At 44.8% G+C, this 22,768-nt stretch overlaps 3 protein-coding genes across 8 annotated transcripts in view; 1 reads left to right on the forward strand and 2 right to left on the reverse strand.

The window, feature by feature from the left end:
- The window catches only part of DOP1A (DOP1 leucine zipper like protein A), a 66,752-nt gene extending 55,684 nt beyond the window's left edge, over positions 1–11,068 (forward strand). For 4 of the 5 annotated variants that reach the window (XM_071548674.1, XM_071548673.1, XM_071548676.1 and 1 more), the window contains 4 exons: positions 4,236–4,400; positions 6,099–6,228; positions 8,245–8,304; positions 10,465–11,068. In XM_071548674.1, the coding sequence (XP_071404775.1) occupies positions 4,236–4,400; positions 6,099–6,228; positions 8,245–8,304; positions 10,465–10,770 (661 nt within the window). In that variant the 3' untranslated portion in view covers positions 10,771–11,068. The remainder of the gene's footprint in view (positions 1–4,235; positions 4,401–6,098; positions 6,229–8,244; positions 8,305–10,464) is intronic. The other variant, XM_071548678.1, reaches the window with a different exon arrangement.
- On the reverse strand, positions 577–1,635 carry LOC139668204 (uncharacterized; the record flags this gene model as incomplete). Its single annotated transcript, XM_071547730.1, has 1 exon — positions 577–1,635. A coding segment is annotated over one exon (1,059 nt), but the record flags the coding sequence as incomplete, so codon positions are not given.
- On the reverse strand, positions 10,450–22,687 carry PGM3 (phosphoglucomutase 3). 2 transcript variants are annotated; one of them, XM_071548679.1, is made up of 13 exons: positions 22,597–22,687; positions 21,426–21,631; positions 20,574–20,758; positions 20,031–20,098; positions 19,599–19,732; positions 19,250–19,445; positions 16,241–16,398; positions 15,497–15,580; positions 14,712–14,810; positions 14,298–14,414; positions 13,469–13,591; positions 12,526–12,699; positions 10,450–11,957 (listed from the first exon to the last, which is right to left on the reverse strand). In XM_071548679.1, the coding sequence occupies exons 2-13, from the start codon at positions 21,627–21,629 to the stop codon at positions 11,871–11,873; spliced, it is 1,629 nt and encodes a 542-aa protein (XP_071404780.1). In that variant the 5' UTR covers positions 21,630–21,631; positions 22,597–22,687; the 3' UTR covers positions 10,450–11,870. The 2 variants fall into 2 exon arrangements, with proteins under 2 accessions (XP_071404780.1, XP_071404781.1); XM_071548680.1 differs by lacking the exon at positions 22,597–22,687 and adding an exon at positions 22,370–22,571.
- Positions 22,688–22,768: the final 81 nt, after the last annotated feature.

Genomic DNA, 22,768 nt, shown 5'->3' on the forward strand with positions numbered 1-22,768 from the left:
TGAGCTCAAATGAAAGGGACACATAAAAGGTACTTCAGTCTGACTGCAGTACCAGGGACATACTGTTCAGGACAAAACAAAAGTCCCACTGTCAGATTGCTCAGAAGTCACTAAAGTAAATTATACAATGCAAGTGTGTGAGTTCTTATAGTGTCTTCCTGGATAAAATGACTCTGCTGCTGCAATTAAATTATTCATGGCATGACTTTATACCTTTTCTGTGTCATACACTGATTCTAAATAAGACTGATGCACTTTTTTTTGTCTAAAAGATGTAGTTTCTTCTCACATTAGAAAGACATAAAAGTGAGATAGATAATTTTTCTTGTTTCATTGTCCATTTTTATCCCATCTACCTTCTGCACAGTGTGATCCAATTTCACTGCTAGCAGCAGCAGCAGATTTCTCAAATGAACCAAAATTATTTGCCCATGTCTTGTTTGCATTTTGCCTAGATTTTCTTTGTTTATTTGGGGAATTTTTCCTTCAAATAAAGTAATATTGGCATGACTGGAAATTTTAAACTTTCTCTTAATTTGGGTGTCTAATGGGAAAAGATGCAGTGCAGCACATTTATTATATATTAATCTTTTTCACACGCATGCACACACACACACACACAGAGACACACAGAGACACAGGGACACAGGGACACAGACACAGATGGACACAGACACAGATGGACAAAGACACACACGGACACAGACACACAGACACAGAGACACACAGACAGACACAGAGACACACAGACAGACACAGAGACACAGACAGACACAGAGACACAGACAGACACAGAGACACAGACAGACACAGAGACAGACAGACACAGAGACAGACAGAGACAGACAGACACAGAGACACACAGACACAGAGACAGACAGACACAGAGACAGACAGACACAGAGACACACAGACACAGAGACACACAGACACAGAGACACACAGACACAGAGACACACAGACACAGAGACACACAGACACAGAGAGACACAGACACAGACAGACACAGACACAGAGACACACAGACACAGAGACACACAGACACAGAGACACACAGACACAGACAGACACAGACACAGAGACACACAGAGACAGACAGACACAGAGACACACAGAGACAGACAGACACAGAGACACACAGAGACACACAGACACAGAGACACACAGAGACACACAGACACAGAGACACACAGAGACACACAGACACAGAGACACACAGAGACACACAGACACAGAGACACACAGAGACACACAGACACAGAGACACACAGAGACACACAGAGACACACAGACACAGAGACACACAGAGACACACAGACACAGAGACACACAGAGACACACAGACACACAGAGACACACAGACACAGAGACACACAGAGACACACAGACACAGAGACACACAGAGACACACAGACACAGAGACACACAGAGACACACAGACACAGAGACACACAGAGACACACAGACACAGAGACACACAGAGACACACAGACACACAGAGACACACAGACACAGAGACACACAGAGACACACAGACACAGAGACACACAGAGACACACAGACACAGAGACACACAGAGACACACAGACACAGAGACACACAGACACAGAGACACACAGACACAGAGACACACAGAGACACACAGAGACACACAGACACAGAGACACACAGAGACACACAGACACAGAGACACACAGAGACACACAGAGACACACAGACACAGAGACACACAGACACAGAGACACACAGACACACAGACACACAGACACAGACAGACACAGACACAGAGACAGACAGAGACAGAGACAGACAGACACAGACACAGAGACACACAGACACAGAGACACACAGACACAGACACAGAGACAGACAGAGACAGAGAGACAGACACAGACACAGAGACACACAGACACAGACAGACACAGACACAGACAGACACAGACACAGAGACACACAGACACAGACAGACACAGACACAGACACACACAGACACAGACAGACACAGAGACACACAGAGACAGACAGACACAGACACACACAGACAGACAGACACAGACACACACAGACAGACAGACACACACAGACACAGACAGACAGGCACAGACAGACACAGACAGACAGGCACAGACAGACACAGACACACACAGACAGACAGACACACACAGACACAGACAGACAGGCACAGACAGACACAGACACAGAGACACACAGACACAGACAGACAGAGACACAGAGACACACAGAGACAGACAGACACAGGCAGACACAGACACAGAGACACACAGAGACAGACAGACACAGGCAGACACAGACACAGAGACACACAGACACAGACAGACAGAGACACAGAGACACACAGAGACAGACAGACACAGGCAGACACAGACACAGAGACACACAGACAGACACAGGCAGACACAGACACAGAGACACACAGACACAGACAGACAGACACAGGCAGACACAGACACAGAGACACACAGAGACACACAGACACAGAGACAGACAGACACAGACAGACACAGAGACATAGACACACAGAGACACACAGAGACACACAGACACAGAGACAGACAGACACAGACAGACACAGAGACACACAGACAGACAGACACAGACAGACACAGACACAGAGACACACAGAGACAGACAGACACAGACAGACACAGACACAGAGACACACAGACACAGACAGACAGGCACAGACAGACACAGACACAGAGACACACAGACACAGACAGACAGAGACACAGAGACACACAGAGACAGGCAGACACAGGCAGACACAGACACAGAGACAGACAGACACAGGCAGACACAGACACAGAGACAGATAGACACAGACAGACATAGACACAGAGACAGACGGACACAGAGACAGACGGACACAGAGACAGACGGACACAGAGACAGACGGACACAGAGACACGGACACAGAGACACAGACACAGAGACACACGGACACAGACAGACACAGACACAGAGACACACAGACACAGAGCCAGACAGACACAGACAGACACAGAGACACACAGACACAGACAGACAGACACAGAGACACACAGACACAGACAGACACAGACAGACACAGAGACACACAGAGACACACAGACACAGAGACAGACAGACACAGACAGACACAGAGACACGAACACACAGAGACAGACAGAGACACACAGACACAGAGACAGACAGACACAGACAGACACAGAGACACACAGACACAGACAGACAGACACAGACAGACACAGACACAGAGACACACAGAGACAGACAGACACAGACAGACACAGACACAGAGACACACAGACACAGACAGACAGGCACAGACAGACACAGACACAGAGACACACAGACACAGACAGACAGAGACACAGAGACACACAGAGACAGACAGACACAGGCAGACACAGACACAGAGACAGACAGACACAGGCAGACACAGGCACAGAGACAGACAGACACAGACACAGAGACAGACAGACACAGGCAGACACAGAGACACAGAGACAGACAGACACAGGCAGACACAGACACAGAGACAGACAGACACAGGCAGACACAGACACAGAGACACAGAGACAGACAGACACAGGCAGACACAGACACAGAGACAGACAGACACAGGCAGACACAGACACAGAGACAGACAGACACAGGCAGACACAGACACAGAGACAGACAGACACAGGCAGACACAGACACAGAGACAGACAGACACAGGCAGACACAGACACAGAGACACAGAGACAGACAGACACAGACACAGAGACACAGAGACAGACAGACACAGGCAGACACAGACACAGAGACACACAGACAGACAGACACAGGCAGACACAGACACAGAGACACAGAGACAGACAGACACAGGCAGACACAGAGACACAGAGACAGACAGACACAGGCAGACACAGACACAGAGACACAGAGACAGACAGACACAGGCAGACACAGACACAGAGACACACGGACACAGACACAGACAGACACAGACACAGAGACACACAGACACGGACACAGGGACACACAGACACACACACACACATTTATGTATATGTATATATGCATACAGTACTCCATAGCACAGACTCGCACTGTTCTGGTTTGATTTGTGAATTTAGAATGAAGTTGGTCAATAGATTGGTGTGTTCATAAAGGCAAGTAAGAAAGATAAAGTTTTCATTGTGGCAGAAGGTTGTTATGACTCATCTGCCTTCTCTGATTTATTTTAGAACTTCTGGCCCATCTGTTGCTGGTCTGGAGACGACTTACACAGGTGGCAATGGTTTCTCCACATCCTACAACAGCCAGAGGTGGTTGAATCTGTATTTGTCTGCCTGTAAATTTCTGGACTTGGCCCTAGCTTTGCCATCTGAAAACCTGCCTCAGTTTCAGATGTGAGTAGAAGACCCTGTCATTTAAGCTTTTGGTTGTTTGTCTATGCCTCTTAGTAAAATTCTAATTTATAAAAATCTTTGTTTTCCTGTTGCTTTTTTTTGGACTTCACCCAGGGCAGCCCATAGTTTGTTGCCTCACAATATCTGAAAGGCCTCCAGGGCAAATTATGCTCCACATCCAATGAGTTCAAGGTGGTATTATTTATCCTGTGACAAGAGATTCTTCACACTTGTGAGCTAATCAGTAGTAATGTTTTATTCAAGTATTCTATTTCTAAAGTACTTAGTTGCAGTAATGCCTAAGAACTGAAAATACACCCACTCTCAGTGACTAATACATGAGATTGGAGGACTACATGTCATCTCAGCATGACTTGCTTAAATTACTCCTGCACAGTCTGGAAGATGTGGCAACAAACCTGCTTGAAAAGGGGACCCCATGGGCTTTTCTTGGTCAGTAGCATTCACATGTGCAAACTGCTTTCTCAGTGCCCCTGCAACCCTGTTCTGTTGGGAAAAAAATGAATGCAAAAGAACTGGAGTTTACTGAAGACCCTGGAAATGAGAGACCACCAAGGACAAAAGAAAGTATCTTGTCTCTTCCTTTACACTGCACAGTGGTGACTGTGAGAGATGCTGCCCTAGCACAGCTCTGTAGACATTTGGTCATCCCTAGTTATTCTATTGTTTAAAACATGCTCATGTGGATCAGAGGGTGGAAGGACTTGCACACACAGTGTCAGTTTGTGCCCTGTGGTATTTCTAAATCTAAAGGTAATGTTGAAGATTCCTTCATTTATTTTTTTTGCTGGGGATTTGGCTCAGAATTCCTGTCCAGTTCTCCAAGCTGTCCTAATCCCTGGTATTAGCCAACCTCATTTTATTTAGAACATTACTGTGCATTTCTGAAAAGACAATAGTCATGCTGGATCATACTGGGTTTTATGGAGTTCTCATGGTGGCTTGGATTGACTTTTTAGGGACAGAAACTTGTTTTCCTTTGTATTTATAATACAAGTAACCAGTCCTTGCAGTGAAGCAAGGTGCAGGTAACATAATGGTCCACTTGGCCTCACTGGCCTGTGAATAGGTAAAGTAAATAAGTTTTTGTTATCAGCATGGTACGGTGAGAACATTTTGTGTGTACGCATTGCATATGTGCAGCTAATCCCTGCAAATCTCAACATCCCTGGAGGTTTTTAAACTGAGATTGGATGTGGCACTGAGTGCCATGATCTAGTAAATGTCCTGGAGTTGGACCAAGGGTTGGACTTGATGATCTCGGAGGTCTTTTCCAACCCAATCGATTCTATGGTTCTATGAAAATCTCAGCAATTTATATTTTTTATAATTCAGAAGTGTTCGGTGTATTTTTTATAATTCAGTTCTCTTGCACACACTGAGGGTGTGAATACCACTGGTTTTAGCTTTCCTGCCTTATCTTTCTCTTGGCATCCTTAAGAAAGAAACTCTAAAGGAAAAGGCCATGTTGCCTCCTGCTTTTCAGAATGTGCCTTTCTTACTTTTTCTTGTCAAACACTGATGTTCTCTTGTGGGGGTTGATTTGTTGGGCTTTTATTTTCTTGCTCCTTCTCTGATAACTTCACTAGATTTCCTCATCAATTCATGTTTTAAGATCCAGCAGAAGAGCCTACATATTCAGTAAGAATAATGTCTGCTTGTGTTATCCTGTTACAGGTATCGCTGGGCTTTTATTCCAGAAGCATCAGATGATTCGGGCTTGGAAGTGCGAAGACAGGGTACACATCAGAGGGAATTCAAACCGTACGTGGTGCGTCTGGCAAAACTGCTGCGGAAAAAAGCAAAGGTGTGTGGCTTTCTTCCAGTTTTGCTTTTCACTGGAAGGCTTCCTGTGCAGGAACTCCTCTGCAGCAGTGTTTCTGTTTGGGATTTTACTTTTGTTAAATAATGAAGAATGGAAAGAATTTTATCTGGTGTGGGTGATTCCCACTGAAGGAATCTTAAGTCAGCATCAGACAAAACCCACATGTAGATATGGAAAATAAACAGAGAAGCCCAAGGCCCAAACAAACAAAAAACCTAATCAAAACCCAAACAAAAGAACAACCCCAAACCAAAACCAAACCAAAAACATCCTGCAAACCAACCAACTAAAAATCCAAACAAAACAGACAACAGAAAATCCCCAAACCTGCTTTAAAACCCCGAACCATAGTAAAAAAAAACCCTGTGGTAAAAAAAGCCCCTTTGAATTTTCCAAGTAAAATTATTATTTTTGTAAAAGGTAAAATGTTTCATTGTCTAATATTGTAACATAAAATCCCTTTCAGACAGTCAGTCATACAAAGGTAGTTAACTAACTACCTTTTGAAGTAGAAAAGCATTTTGTTAATAATAATCACATTTAAATATTTTGAAAACTGTTGCATTCCTAAACATAACAGAACCAAGAGTTCTGAGACTGTGCAGGGAGTGGGCGTGGGTTTCTTCCCTGAAGCTGCTACGCTGAACAGGAGAAGGCAAAGATCAGTAGAAACAACTCTGGGAAAATATTGGCTGCATGGTTTGTAGAGTGGGAGCAGAATTGGGGTTGTCATGTTGTTGCACATAAAACCCCAGTTTGGGTGAGGCAGAGGCCTAATCCACTCGTGAAGCTGCTGGAAGCTGGCCAAGCTTTGTCCCAGGGAGATTCCTTCTGCCACGAAGCAAGACCATTGCTGTCAGGTACTTTGCTGCCCCTGCTGTGAGCACCGAGCCCCCATGGGCAGCACTTCACTGGCAAAGGTTGCTGAGTCAGCTGGGGAAGCAACGAGAAAATGCAAAGCCATATAGGAGAAAGCTTTGAAGTTTTATTCTGATTTCCCTCCAAATAGATGGCACTGTCAGGGCTGTAACACTGGCAGAGGCTGTAGCTACTGCATTTACAATCTCCAGTTAGTGTTTTTGCTGAATAAGGAAACTACTGCTGAGATACAGGAGGCTACATAAAATTTAGGGATAACTTTGTTGCAGGAAGAGCTGAACTATTCAAGGAAGGCTCACAACTATAGGGGATAAAACAAGTATCTGAAGCATGTGTGCATTCTTCGTTTTATCACTTTTGAACCATGGAGACTAAATTTCTCTTCTTGCATGTCTAAAGGACTAATCAGTTTTAACTGACTGCTCATCAGGCACAGCCTCTAGCCCTGGTGTTCAGTGTAGTGTGCTGTATCTGTTAGAAAATCGTCACACTCCAAGTGATCTCTGCGCATGAATTACAAAGTATGTATGATGTGTAAGATATGCATGCTGCTGGTAAGTACTGTATGTTGAGATAGATTTCTGAAGTCAGAACTTCCATGATATTCTTCAAGGGTATAGGAAACTTCCTGGAATTTCTGGAACCCCTTAGTCATGGCAGCAGTTGCACACTGAACCATAGGTAGGCTGAGATAAACATGAGATAATGAATGTTGACTTCAGGCCATTTCTACTTTATGCAGAGGAGAATACTGTTGCATATAGCTGTGGTATTTTCTTAGAAAATAACTGTGAGCAAAATGGAGTGGGTCTTAATTTTCTTTCAGGGCAGTCTGACTAATGCTTAGATTCATGTAGTATGGTATTTCTCAGTCTGTGTTATCTGAGGGAAACGTGCTTTAAAACGTTCTTCAGCACTGCTGGAAATAAACAGAAGAAGAACAAACTGGCAGTGCTGTTTCTGTCTAATAGTGTCTTGGCCACACTAGCTCAAGCCTGCCAACTTGCTGGGGCGGGTGATTTTTCTAGCACCCAGCCAAGCAACTGCACAGCCTTCACGGCAAAGTATTATTCTCATATATGAAATGCAGTCTGAAAGTTCTCCTCTTTCCTTCCACAGGACAAACAGGAGGACTTTAAGACGATGGTTTTGGAGGGAATGGAGATGGCCAAGCATCAGGTGAGGGTGGCCTTTGATGCTTGAGTTGTGAAACAAGCTCGCCATAATAACACCATCACCTCAAGTCCCTGGGCACTACTTAGTGTTCAGTAAGAACTGAGAGAGATCTGATTTGTTACAGAACAAAGCTGAGAAAATTCTGAGGTGAAAGAATCCTAAGGACCTTTATTTTTATAGATAATTTAAAAAAATTTAAGCTGATTTCCTCTAGAAGACAGATTACAAAAAGCTAATGTTAGTTCAAAGAAGAATTATGCTCACAAATCATTATAAAATTAAATCATAAATTAATTTTTATCAAACACTAGGTATGAAACACACAATCCCTAATCAGTCTCTGTCAAATTAACTGTTGTTTTAAGTATCTGGAATTAGTCGTGTTTGCTTAGCAGATATAGCCATGAGGAAATGGCCTGGAAGGGTTGTGTTGCCTTGCTCAGAGTTAGCATGCGCACATGCACCCCCCTTGGCTGGGGGTGTGTAACACCAACACTTGCTGGGTGCTGGAGGCAGTCCATGCTCCCCACTGGGTAATGCTGAGCACAGTACAGAACCAGTATGGAGAAGTTTCTCTTCTGTGAATCCAGTGTCAAGTTTTTCAAGGAGAAACTAAAAACTAGTAGCTTCATTACAAGAAGAGGCATCAACAATTTCTTCTGTGCTGGAAATTCAGTCTTCCCTTTGTTCTCATTCAGTTGTGAGCCTTTCCTTTTTGGAGTCTTTTAGAGCTGTAGTAGTGATCTCCTGTGGCAGGGAGCCAAGCCTCTAGATTAAAATATTAAATACATTCATAATAAGCTGATTGGATTTTGTGAAATGTGTCATGTAGGCTCCTGAATAGCAGGAATTGCCTCATTTAAAGGGTAAAACCCGTATTTGCTGAAGTATCAGCTCTTGAAGAAAATGTTTGCTCAAAGGCTGTGCAGTCAGTAATCCTTACCTTGCACTCTTCCCACTGCTGTTCTTTCCCCCTTCTGCCTGTTCTGCAGGAGCTCTGCACTCTGCAGGGGTCTTGGACCCCCACCCAGCCACAGGCACTGCCAGGGCAGCAGGACAGAGGGCCTGGTCAGGGGTGGATCAGGAGGTGGTTCTTTGGTGGCTCTCCTTGGTGGGGTCTTTGTGCTTCTTTTCTCCTTCCTGACAGAACAAAATCCAGTATTGCTGGAATTCTACTTCATGGTAGAAGCTCTCCTGTACTAGTTCGTCAGTAACAGTACAAACAAGGTGTTTCTAGTAGTGTTAGTACTTTATTGTCTAGATTTCAATATGTTTTTTGACTCAAAAAGGAAATGAGTGAAGACTACCTTATAAGCACTTGGATGCTGGTGCTCAGTTATTTCAGTATACAGGTATTTAAGGCAACCCTAAAGAGGATTACAGCAGTGTGCTGACATTGCCAGTGAGCATCTGGTATGTGACTGCTGCCTTTGCTTGTGGGGTTCCTGAAATTCTCTCCTGTGAAATTACCCCATGGAATAGAAGGAGCATAACTGAATTCTACTGAGAACAGGCAATGAATAACTGAACCATTTTCCTTTGAGGGCAACTTCAAGTGTCTCTCAGAACCTCAGTGTGTGTTATTTCTGATACTAAAACAACTTTGCTTTTGCTCTTCCTGAAAACTCTGAACTAAAGCTGCAAAGTGAAAATGCTTTGTATGTCTTTTAACTAACTTCCTCTGGTGTTTATCATCACTGAAGCTGCAGCAGGGTGAAGTGTGAGTTTCACTGGAGAGGAGCCTGCTTTGGAAAGCAGCTGAAGTAGCTCACAACTTCCCCGAGCAGCTCTGTCAGCAGCTGGGGCCGTTTGTGTTTATCCCCTGGGGTGCTGCAGCAGGAGCAGCTCTGCAGGCAGCACAGCAGGGGCTGCCCTGCTTTGGGACAGCCCTGGGCTGAGGCATTGGACTCAACTCTCCCTGCAGCTCTCCTGTCAGCACCAGCTGACTATCACCTGTACACTCGAAGCCCCAGCCTCTGCAGGGTGGGGTGAGGAGGAGCAAGGGATCTCCTGTGCTAGCTGCACTCCAGCATATGTGTGTTTTGTTGATAGAACAAATACATATGGACCATAGAAAAATACTTTATTGCACATTACTCTTTTATTTTTACCTGTCTTTTTATGTTTTGTCCTGCATTATTTGCCATGTCTCTCTCTTTACAGAAAAACCCAGAGGAGGATGGCTCAGGGAAAACACTAAGTTGGGAACCTGGTCACTTGCTTTTAACCATCTACGCTGTTCGCAGCATTGAGCAGCTTTTGCCTTTCTTCAATGTACTCAGCCAAGTTTTTAACAGCAAAGTCACAAGCAGATGTATTGGACACTCAGGGAGCCCTGTCCTTTACCCCAACTGTTTTCCAAGTAAGGACATAAAAATGGAGAACCTCAAGACCTTCTCCAGCAAAGCAAGACAGAAGATAGAAGAAATGGTTGAGAAGGATTTTCTTGAAGGCGTCATAAAATCATGAACCAAACTGGTACTACTCAATCTATATGAAGTGTAACTATTTAAATGAAATACTCTATCTTTCCCAGTTGTATAGTATTCTTTTCTTACTTTGTATGTAATGAAATATTTAATGTTGTATTTAAGTTAAATATTTGTAAATAAGAGAAAAGTTCTGGGTGTGGCCTGAATCAAGTTTAAATAGTGGTGGCTCATATTGATTATGGTGCCTACTATTTACAGTAAATGTTTTCTTGTCTTGAGCTCTGTCTTAAAAAAAAAACTAAAAAAAAATACAAGGTGCACATTTTTTCAATTTGTTTCCAGTTTATTTTTGTCTTTTTTTTTTATCTGTTAGAACTTGTGCTTATTTAGTTATCTGAAAAATGCCATTGTGTCAGGAGTTAATACAGGACTACACTGAACAAGGTCAGAGGTAGACACCCTGAACCGCAGCAAGCCGAGAAGGATATTTGTGTGTTTAAAACATTGCATCCCCTTGGCCCAGCCCCTTCCTGGTGCTGGGGAGCAGGAAGGGCCACAGCAGACAAACTTGTCTCTGTCCCTTCCCCTCTTAATATTTGTAATTGCACTTCTAAGTGCAAATCACTTTCTAAATAATTTCATGAAGTATCTCATGAAGTTAATATTGCAATAATAGGTTATTATTTGCAAATGTTCTTTTTAATTTTATTGTTTCCCCCTCAAACTGAGGTGAACCGAATCTCAAGACTAGTGACAGCCTGTGCCTTACGCTGTTTGCCCACAGATGATTGGGCTGCTGTGGGAGGCGGGGATGATGTTCCTGCAGCAGGGAATGTGCTGCAGCCACTGTGAGCAGTCACCACAGAGCTCCAGCCATGCAGCCATGGCCACTGCTGAGGGTCGGGAGGTGCATTTCAGGCACAATGTGACAATTAAATAGGCTGGGCCTGGGCAGCTTTGCTTCTCATTAAGAGGTAAGTTGCTAAAGGAGGTAAACAATAACAGAATAGTATTCCTCTCAGTTCTGATCAATCCTGGCTCCTCCCAGGAAGGGTTGGGTATATGCACACTAGCACATGGTAAAAAAAGTAATATTAAAAGATAAGTTGTGTACTGTAACTGCTGTTGTACCATTAGTTATATGGGCTGGGGTGGTGCTCCTTTCCCACCAGCGAGGTGGTAAACAGCCAGGCTCACTTCATGGGCGAGGGCATCCGCATTCTCCTGTGGAATGTTGGAAAACTCGGTTATGCTGCTGTCAGCATGAGGTTAGAGCAAATATTAAGGCAAGCATTTTTCAGCAAATGTGTTCCCTATATTGCTCCATCAGCCTGAGGTATCTTCTGCCTTTGCCATCAGGCTGGCAGGGAGAGCCAGGCAGGAGCATGTGAAGGGGGAGGGCAGGACCACTGCTTTTGCTGTTAACCTTAAGTTCAGATGTGGACTAACTTAACAGCAACCGAAATTTTTTTCTATTTTGCCTCTTATGAAATCATGCAGTTAGGGATTGCTTTGGTAAGCTTCTCAGAAAGCTGACTGTCTTCAAAATCATCTAGTGTGAAATCTGCCTTTATAAACACTTATATTTTCCTTTTAAAGATAAACAGTGAGAACATGATACATTACTTTTCTAAATAAAAGAAAAAACGAGACTTTTTGTGGTCATTAAGTCTTTTTTCCAAATCTAGCATTTGTTAAGTGTGTTAAATGACGAGTATGTAAACATACTTCCTCTGTCACCCCATGCTTAGCAGAGTATTGTTTAACATAAGCAAGCTGTTTAAGCTCTGACCTGTGTGTCTGCTTCAGCATATATTCTAACAACGTCCTCTGTTCCTGATGGACGGACAAACGCTCGTGACAGTTTGTACTTCTTTACAAGGGCATCAATCTTCTCCTGCAGTCCTGGAGGTGTCACTGCACGTCTTTCTGCATCTGTTGTGTCAATAACGCGCCTGTCTGCAACCTGCAGCACCAGAAACAGGCAATTCATTTGTGTCATGGGTAAGACATAAATTCATTGATATGTTGTGCTGCCTGAGGAAGAGTTCAATTTAGGAGCTAATAAAGGGCTACTCAAGCACTTGGAATCCCTGCTCAGCATGTATTAACCACATCCTGATAGGGCTCAGCTGCTGAGTTTGGAAAAAGGGTCAGTTCTGAACCTGCCTCCTTGGCCACTCTCTGAAGTGAAGCTGCAGCTTCTCCCAGTAGATCAGAAAGCTTAAAATCTCTCCTGATTAATTTAGAGCCCAGAGCTCCCTTACTGTGCCTAATGGAATGCTACCACATGGCAGCCTTTTCTGCTCAAGCTCTTTATCTGAATATTGGAGAGGATAAAGAAGCAAGAGCTTGAACATTCAGGTTATACAAAGTGACACAGCAAGAAAAATCCAGCTGCCCAGCAGGCAGGAGCCTTCAAAAAATAGGATTTTTCTAATTTGAAAGTTAAGAAGGAAATTCAAAGTTAAAATTTGGAGAGTTTTGGTCAGGTTTTTCCATTTAACATAGTTTGTTATCATTTCATCATTTTTGTAAGTCATATTTTTATTTTAGTCCAGGTGAAATTCTGGTCGCTCCTTGGGGTGGTTTCATGGCTTGTTTGGCCAACTTCTGCCCTTTAAAGCTGTTTCAGCTTTAAAATAAAGCTTATGTAAATATCTGCAGGCAAAAGATGCCCACAGCAGGGTCCCAAGAGGCTGCTGTAGCCTGAGCCAGCATGGAGTGCAACTGACCTGAACCTTGAGCAGCCGGTTGGGAAGGTCAGTGTAGATGCCATCCCACTGCTGCACAGTCAGACCTTTCAAAGCCAGGATTGCTTCAATAACCAGCATGTCAGAGATGGCATCGCCAACGGTCTGTTAACAGGAAGGGAAGAAACATTACAGCAGTCAGCTGTGAAGAAAGGAAGACAGCTGATCCAGCTTCCAGCTGAAGAGAGTGAGTAAAAGTACAGCCAGGTAAGGTTGACTTGCCCAGTGTGTGTAGCTGAGCTTGGCCAGTTTGGTTGGAGGAGGGGAAGAATGTTTTTTGTGTTTTTTCTCTGTACTGTGCTGCCTCTGAGGTCAGAACAGCAGCACATGTGCACAGCTCTGCCAGGGGCAAGTGCTAATCCTCACCTCTCCTAAGGAGGACTGGCACCTCACCATTGTTCCGGGTCTTTGGCACCACCACAGGCAAATAACATCTGTGCTAAGGTTATGGAGTCCCCAGGCACTGGAGCACCCCCATCCTCCTGTACTGCACACCTTAGTGAAAAACTTAAGATGAAAGATTACTACTTGTTGAATCATCAACAAGTCACATCCTCGCACTTCGTGCCTGTGCTATGCCATTTCCTCTTTAGGCCCTGCAGCCTGCAGACTGCACCAGATAAAAACATTCTGCATCCACTCTTAACAAAGTATCACATCTTTCCACAGACTGGTCCCACCCTCCTCTACTTGGCCCCTTCTCTCATGGCACACGATATCCTGCTCCAGCAGTTCCCAGCAGTAGCCTGGCAGGAACAAACGATTAGCCTCGTGACTGCCAACAAAGGGATTAATTTCTCTCAGTTTTTACCTGATTAATGAGGTCAATCATGTTTTCAAGCACCTTCGCTGCTTCTCTTTTTTCATCATCTTTCTCCTCTTTCACTAATTGCCTTATTTTAGTTTCAGCAGCTTTACTAAATAATACCTAGAATAAGAAGATGAGAGCATTGTCAACATCAAACTAGGATAAGTGCAGCAATCAGGAAAAAACTTTTACCATCATTAACATTTGCTACCACAAATTCCCATGCCCATAAGCCACAGAGGAGCTGGTGGCAATGCTATGATAAAGACAGAAGGGGAAAACAAGTCTGTTTTCAAACAAGGAGTGAAAGGTCTAGTTTATAAAAGCAAGCAGAGAGTGAAAAGACATTCTTCTCCAGCTAATCTAACCAAAATTTTGTACACAGTGGCTGATCATGTGTCACATGCTCATACTTACTGTACCATGTCCATTTGCCTCAAAATAAACACCAACATCAAACTCCTGGGCTTTGTGATGCAAGTGTTTCACTCCTGTTTTGACACAGTGCACAGGTACCTGCAGCCCGAGGACAGAAGAGAATGACAACCGTGTTACAGACTGTCATCAGAGGACAGCAACTGCAGGTGAAGCACAGGAAACTGAGAACCAACCTGGACAGACTGTTACAAACTAACCCATGTTTCACAGCCACTGACTCCCCAGAGCTAAAATTCTTCACTATTTCTGCAGACTCAATTAAAAAAGATGTTATTTATTAGACTGTAAATAAAGGCTAATTAAAGAAATAAAGGCCAAACTTAGAAAAACCTAATTCAGCTTATGGTTCAGGGGAACACACCTATACAACTATATAAACAGAAGTAATACCTCCAGTCAATTTCTGCAGTGTAAGACATTTCACTTGTTGCAGAAAGTTAATCAGTGTCAAACTAAGTGAGCCTTTACCAACTCACTTTGTTGCAAAGCTATGGAGTCCTCAACTTATTTGAGAAGTAACAGGGATTTTGTTTAACTCTTTTTAAATTAGTAAAGGCTGACTAGAACTTTTTCAGCTTTGCTCCCTTGGGTCTCCTTTGCCACCAAGAATATAGTCAGTTCTGCAGGTTTGAAGGAACAAATTTATTTTTGCCCAATTTAAGTTTTCCTAGAAAACATGTTACAGAAGCATTTATTTTAAAAGTAAACAAATTTGGATTAAGCAACATTTGCAGAAAACTACAAAGGAAAAATCTGGAGAATACCTTTAGTGTTTCCTCAAGGTAGCGTGTTGAACTCCCATTGGCATATGCTGTTTGTACCACGGCCATCTTGAAGTTCTGTCTCACCTGAGGCAAACCAAGAAGCCAAGCACTTTACTGTCCAGTGGGCACACAGCCCAACAGGTACAATAAACTGAAGGATAATCAGAATTGTTAAACATTCACTTCAAACTCCTGGGCATCGGAGGAAGGCACGAGCTCACAGAGAACTTCTGTATGTTTAAAACAACATGAATTTTGTTCAAGTCTTTGTATATTTTGTTTTGTTTTTTTCTTGTGGCTGGATGAAGCTGCTCTCCAAGCTCAGACTTTCCAAACCCCTTTTTCAGATTCAGCTAGCTCTGTGCACAGGCCAGAGACATGGCTTTACATGAAGCTACATACACAAGCAGAAAAAGTCAAAACATCCAGTGCAAAGCAAGCACAGGCTGGTGGCAAGCACAGGTTCCCCTCACTGGCCAGCTTCTCTGCCACAGAAATGAGCTGCTCTCCAAGAAACCAAAACCAGGCTACCTTGTCTAGGTTTAATATCACAGACACTTAGTGCACGAGGACTTCTGAAAAAAAGAAAAGCTTTTCCTTCTATCCCCCAAGTGGAGAGGATGTGATGTGGCAGAGGGTGGCTTTGGAACAAGATCACACAAATCCTGGACTGCTACAACCAAGTTTCTTAGACTGTTTCACACTTTACAAATTATAGTGCCACCATTCACCTGTTAAAGTTACCTTGGCAAGAAGTTCTTTAAGGAAGATACTAATCAAAGTTGCTATTTTATCTCCATCGATGAGGTGAAAATGGCCAGTTGCATCCTTATAGTAATAAACAATTCTATCTGCATCACCATCAAATGAGCAGCATCTCTCATTGGGCTTCATGTCTAGCCCTGGTGCAACAGAGTTACAAATGCAAGTTAGAGACAGAAAAGGACACCAAATGTTTAAATTAGTCCAAGTGTGGATCTCATGCAGAAGTTGGCTCTGTGGAACACACACAAAAATAATGCTCTCAAAGAGACAAGCAATAGGGAACCTGTACTGAATGGCAACTGAAAAGTGTATATTCAGATCAAAGATAAATACTAACATCAAAAATGCAGGTTGTCTAAACATTAATAGTGCTACACCTCCCTAGATGTATAGGAAAAACAGTTCCAGACCTACTGTGTAGTGACGTCTCTAAATTTTGCAAATAAGGGCTGAATGTCAGTGATGGTACAAGATTAAAAACTTGGCACCCAACCCCTTTTCTCACACAACCAGTCACCACTAAGCAGACATCCACACACCACAGACAGACCACACACATTACCCACAGACAGAGGCGAATCATGGAATCATAGAATGGATTGGGTTGGTTTGGAAAAGACCTCCGAGATCATCAAGTCCAACCCTTGGTCCAACTCCAGTCCATTTACTAGATCATGGCACTCAGTGCCACCTCCAATCTCAGTTTAAAAACCCCCAGGGAAGGTGAATCCACCACCTCTCTGGGCAGGCCATTCCAATGCCTGGTTACTCTCTCTGGAAAGAATTTTTTTCTGATATCCAACTTAAATTTCCCCTGGCAGAGCTTGAGCCCTTGCCCTCTTATCCTATTGCTAAGTGCCTGGGAGAAGAGACCAACACCCACCTGGCTAGAACTTCCCTTCAGGAAGTTATACAGAGTGATGAGGTCACCTCTGAGCCTCCTCTTCTCCACACTAAACAACTCCAGCTCCCTCAGCCTCTCCTCATAGGACTTATGCTCCAGTCCCTTCACCAGCCTTGTTGCTCTTCTCTGCGCGGCAAAGTGAGCCTGTGTTTGTGGTGACCCCCAGGGCCCTGCCTGGCACCTGGGCAGCAGCCTGAGGCAGAGTGGCAGCTGGCTGGCCTCAGCTACACCTGGGCATGCACCCAGCCCTCCCTAACTTCTCCTCTGAGTGGGAATGGCATGCTGTGCAGCCCTGAGCATGAAGACAACCTGGTCCAGGCAGAGGAGGCCTCCAGGGCCAAGTCACCTGCAGTTTCCTGCTCGTGGCAGGTCTGTTGCACACTCTGTACTTCCCTCCAAGACACAAGGGAATTAATTACTTTTCCCTTGCATCAAAAAATGCTTTTCCTCAGGGAATATTTCTGGCCTGTTTTATTCCATTCCCACTTGCCAGCCGAGCACCTCCCCTTTGATTCCTTCCGTGCAGACACACCTTCCTAATGCACGGCAAAGCTATTGCTGAAGGGGAATAACAACAGGAGATGGCACATAAATCCTAACATGGGAAAAACCACCCCTTTCCAGAGTGGCCATCACCAAGATTTCTCAGAGCTGGGCAAAAAATATACAAGTGCATCTGCTGGCTATAAAATGCATCATATTTAGTGTGCTTGATGCTCAATTTACACAACAATGTATATAACACATAAAAGTACTTGCCTCAAAAACTTTCCAGGTTTAATCCAAGAGAGAAACAGCTAGGAAAGAGTCCTCACTGACACAGCAATGCCACACAGAAATGAACTGCTTTAGTTAAGGTACCTCTTGTCCTTGGATGCCATAAGATCACATTAACCTCAGAGTCTATTTCTCAGAAACTGCAGCTGGTCATTCCCTAGGCTGGTTTCAGAGTCCATCAAGAACTCAGCTGGGAGCTCCTACGGACATGCCACTTCCTGTAATCTCTTCTTGGAAAAATATTTTAGTACGCAAGCAGACGGAAAAACTGGCCCACCTTGGTGACACCTTGTCCTTCAGAACACAGGAAATTATATCCCAAACTTTGCCTTTTTCTTCTCCTGCTTGCCTAAAGTGATACAAGACAATACATCCCACTGACAGTGACGTCTTGAAGCCAAAGCATGAGGCAATGCCAACTGCAACATTTAAAGGCTGAGACTCCCTGTGACTTTAAACAGGAAGCTGAGAACCACTTAACCCTTCAGAGAAATCAGAAAATTTATTTCAGCGACTGATTAGGAAAACAAATTTTCAGAGCACAGCCCTGCATGGAAAGGAGTCTCTCCTGAGGCAAGTTAAAGCCAGGATCCAGAGGTGATGCACAAACATCTGACTCTGGCAGGGACTGCCCCTGTGCTGCATCCATTACTGCACTTCTCCAGCACACAAGCAGCACGGGGAGGGGAAACCACACCATAACTCAAGTGTTCAGATTTGGCCAGCAGTTGCACTGAAAATGCAGCTGTCCAGTTTAGCCTCAAATAACCTCATATCCAAACCAGTCTGCTCTCCCAGTTATGGGATTTTCTTTTATACACTTGGCAAGAAATTGGTTGAAATCATTTCCTCACTGGTTTAAGTGAATCACTCATACGTCAATATGCCAGTCTGCTGGAACCAAGAGGCTAATTATCCCAGATCTTCTTCAGGAACCTGGAAAAGTATCTGCAAACCCAGCCCACAAAGTAAATGTTTCTTCATATCACAAAGGGAAGTAAAATAAATAACATAAAGCCAGTCCTGACTGATCTTTGGACTCCACAGCTTAACATTCAGATTGTCAAACATATTTCAGCCAGTGAGAGAGATACTGTTCTCCTCCAAGTGGTTTAGACTAACATGAACTAGGGATGTGCCAAACCTGGCCACATGATTCTCCTTCCATTGCACAAGCAGAACCATTCATGCACTCACTTAGTAAGAAACAGGGAGCTCAGCTTATCTGAAGATGATGCACCCTTGCTAGACCCTGTGCCTCCAGACCTCAAGAGGAGGTAAAGGGATATAAAATTAGAACTACATACCTACAGGTGGTTTCTGGTGAACTTTCACAAAATCTGCACCACATAAGTGATTGAGCTTCTCCTTGGTTCCATCATTATATATGTGAATTAGCAACTCCTGTGGAAAGTAGGGTTTCATTTCTGATAGTTTCAGGGCTCCTATTCCGTTGGCACAGTCAACCTTCAGGTGCCTCTGACTCTCTCCAGAGCTGTGAGACTTAGCACAAGGGAAGAAGGGGCAAAGTGAACTCTCACCCTAGTGAAACCACACCCAGAGGCATGCTGAATTCAAAGCTTCAGGCCTAAGCAGGCTAACAATCAGAAGATATTCACATTGTACATTTGCACGAAGACAACACCCACTATTCACCTGTTTTATCAGTTCCACAAAAGCTTTGGATAGTTTTTCATAATAGCCTTCCAGTGTTGCTTTCCCATACTGCCCTTGGGTATTTTGACAGCAGACCATGTAATGCAGCTGTGGTGTTGTCACCAGACCATAATCTAGCATGAAATAAAAGGCACGATATTTAGAAATAGAATTGTAAAATAATTGTTGATTAAAAATTTCACAGTATAAAGACAAACGCAGTGCAAGAAATACAGGAAATTTTTCAAGTTTTGTTATGAAAAGATGACATCCCTCCCCGTCCTTGCATTAAAGCCATACAACTACCCTGAAAGAACATTGTTATGAGCAAGAATGGAAATGTGACTGTCCTACTGCTTTATGTCTACATAAAAGAGTCACATCCACATAGAAAACTTGAAATTGGACTAAACTTGCAGAAGTTTAACATACCGTGGTACTGACCACCTAGAACAAGGATACCATCTATTACTGACTGTGACAGTTTCTCGCTGCTTGGCCTGGAAAACAACAAATACAACTGATAACCTTTGCAAAGACATTTATATATGGACTTGGGAAAGAAACACATGTGTCAGACTCTACAAGATTCCTGCCAGTAGATTTAGACTCATTGTGAAGAAATCCGTAACTTTCTATTGTAGGCAAGTCCCAGTAATGAAGCTTGAAAGCCAACAACCCAGGGAATGGCAAAGCAAACTACTGAACACAGCTGGACATCACACAGTACTCACAAAAAAGCCCCACATCACAATAAAGCATCTCATTCAGAACAGTGCTAGGAAGTTCTCACAGCTATCAGGCAAGCTAACATAGGAACAGCTTTGGAAAACTTTTGCTTATCGCTGCAATCACACATTGAGGCATCAGAAAGCATGATCTGGCTGCAGAGGGCAAGACATCCCAAAAGCACCCAGAAACACAGCACTGGCACTTCCATAAAAGCAGCATATATCTACAGCATTTTGTTATTACCTGGTGTCTCTACCAATAAAAACCAAAGCATCTTTGTGCAGGTTCACCGCTGCTTTCTGGCAGATCTCAGTTATCACTTTCTGTAAGTCTTGCTCCTCTGCATTTGCTAGTTGTGTGGCATACTCCTCCCAAGAAGGGTGCAGCATTTCTCCAAGAGGATCAACCAGCTTTATACCATTGTCTTCCTTAGCAGAAAAAAGGAACAAAAGATATTAAGTCTACAAGTAGGGAACTTTAAAAAAATCTCTCTGGAAACAGCCAACACATCATTCAGTCACATTGCTTCTTTAAAGGTGGTGAACTTCTGGGACACAGCAGCTTAACTGTTAATTTAAGCCTAAAACAAGCCCCAAGAAAGTACCACAACCAGCATATTACGTAACAGACTTTTTCTCCCTTATAATTTTGGAATGAAATTCATTTGATATTACAGTGACATAAGGGGAGATTCTAATAACCTGCAACACTCCACAGCACCACAAGTCTAAATGCCTGATTTGTAATTGATGGATTAAGGTGTTTGTTTTTAAAACTTACAGATTTCACTCACAAGTTCCTCTCTTCCTGAGGGTGCTCCTACCTTGACAATATTAAAAAGTCACATTTTGCAACATAACTTGCAATGCTTTCGATGTTACAGCATTTCCCCACAAGAAAAAAAAAGTGATGCTTGTGTGTAGCGGGAAAAGTAACTTCAAATATGCCAAAGACCATATTTAAAGGCAGCAAGCCAACATGCTCTGTAGGGAGGTCCTACTGTTTTCAGGATCTGGTCTCTCAGTGCCATGAGGAGCTCTGATTCCACCACACTGCTGGCACCTGCTCCATGTTTAAGGAGAAGGCTGTTCCTACCTCCGGGTTGTGGGATGCTGTGACCATGACGCCGATGGTGGCAGGCACGGCCCTGGCCCTGAGCACGGCCAGCAGCCCCATGCGGAACATGACGTGGTCCAGGTGCTGTGCCGCGGTGCGGAACCCCGCGGTGCCGTACTGCAGGGCCAGCCCGGCAGGCTTGGGGTGCAGGGCCGAGTACTTCCTCAGGGCTTCGGGATCCATTCCTAAGCAGGACGTAGCACAGGTGAGAAATCAGGTCATTGTAATTAGTTTCACATGTTTCACTGTAACTGCGAGCCCACAGACACCTGAGTGCGCTCCTACCAAATCCCTTGGCAGGACTCAGGGAGGGACAACCACGGGGGTGAAGGAGCCCCTGCATTCATAAAATCATAGAATGGATTAGGTTAGAAAAGACCTCCGAGATCATCAAGTCCAACCTTTAGTCCAACTCCAGTCCTTTACTAGATCATGGCACTCAATGCCACCTCCAATCCCAGTTTAAAAATCTCCAGGGATGGTGAATCCATTCCAATGCCTGATTACTCTCTCTGGAAAGAATTTTTTTCTGCTCTCCAACTTAAATTTCCCCTGGCAGAGCTTGAGCCCGTGCCCCCTTGTCCTATTGCTGACTGCCTGAGAGAAGAGACCAACCCCCACCTGGCTAGAACTTCCCTTCAGGTAGTTCTAGACAGTGCTGAGGTCACCTCTGAGCCTCCTCTTCTCCAGGCTAAACACCCCCAGCTCCCTCAGCCTCTCCCCATAGGGCTTATGCTCCAGTCCCTTCACCAGCCTTGTTGCTCTTCCCCGTGCAGCACTGGGGGAACCGAGCGCGCCCAGATCCAGGCAGACCCGGCAGGGAGGAGGCGAGGGGGGGCCGCATTTCCCGGCGGGACGGATCCAGGGGGGCCGCCCAGCTCCCGCCCCTCACCGGCACAGTGGTCGCCACCCCTCAGCCTGACCTTCGAGCCCCAAAGCCGCCTGTCCCTCCTCTCCAGGCCCTCGCAGGGGCTCCCCCAGCAGCGTCCCCGGGTGTGTCACTCGCTCGGCGCGCTGTGTGCACCAACCGGGGCCCTCAGGCGCACAGAGCCGCCGGGCTGGGCGGGCACACGCCACCACGGGCGGCTCAGCAGCCGCTTCCCTGCACGACTGGTCCCCGGGCCCCCCCGACGCCCACGGCCGGACGCACCGCTGGGCCGTACGAACGGACGGACAGACAGACAGACAGACAGACGGACAGGACAGGCCAGGACTGTCCCGGGCGGACCCGCGGCCACCGCGCGCCCCGCACGGAGCCGGCGCGGCCACGCCCATACGCAGTGTAACCGACCAATGGCTGCGCGAGGGGGCGGGGCTTATCC

The sequence above is a fragment of the Pithys albifrons genome, chromosome 2, assembly GCF_047495875.1.
Source record: "Pithys albifrons albifrons isolate INPA30051 chromosome 2, PitAlb_v1, whole genome shotgun sequence".
Classification (NCBI taxonomy): domain Eukaryota; kingdom Metazoa; phylum Chordata; class Aves; order Passeriformes; family Thamnophilidae; genus Pithys; species Pithys albifrons.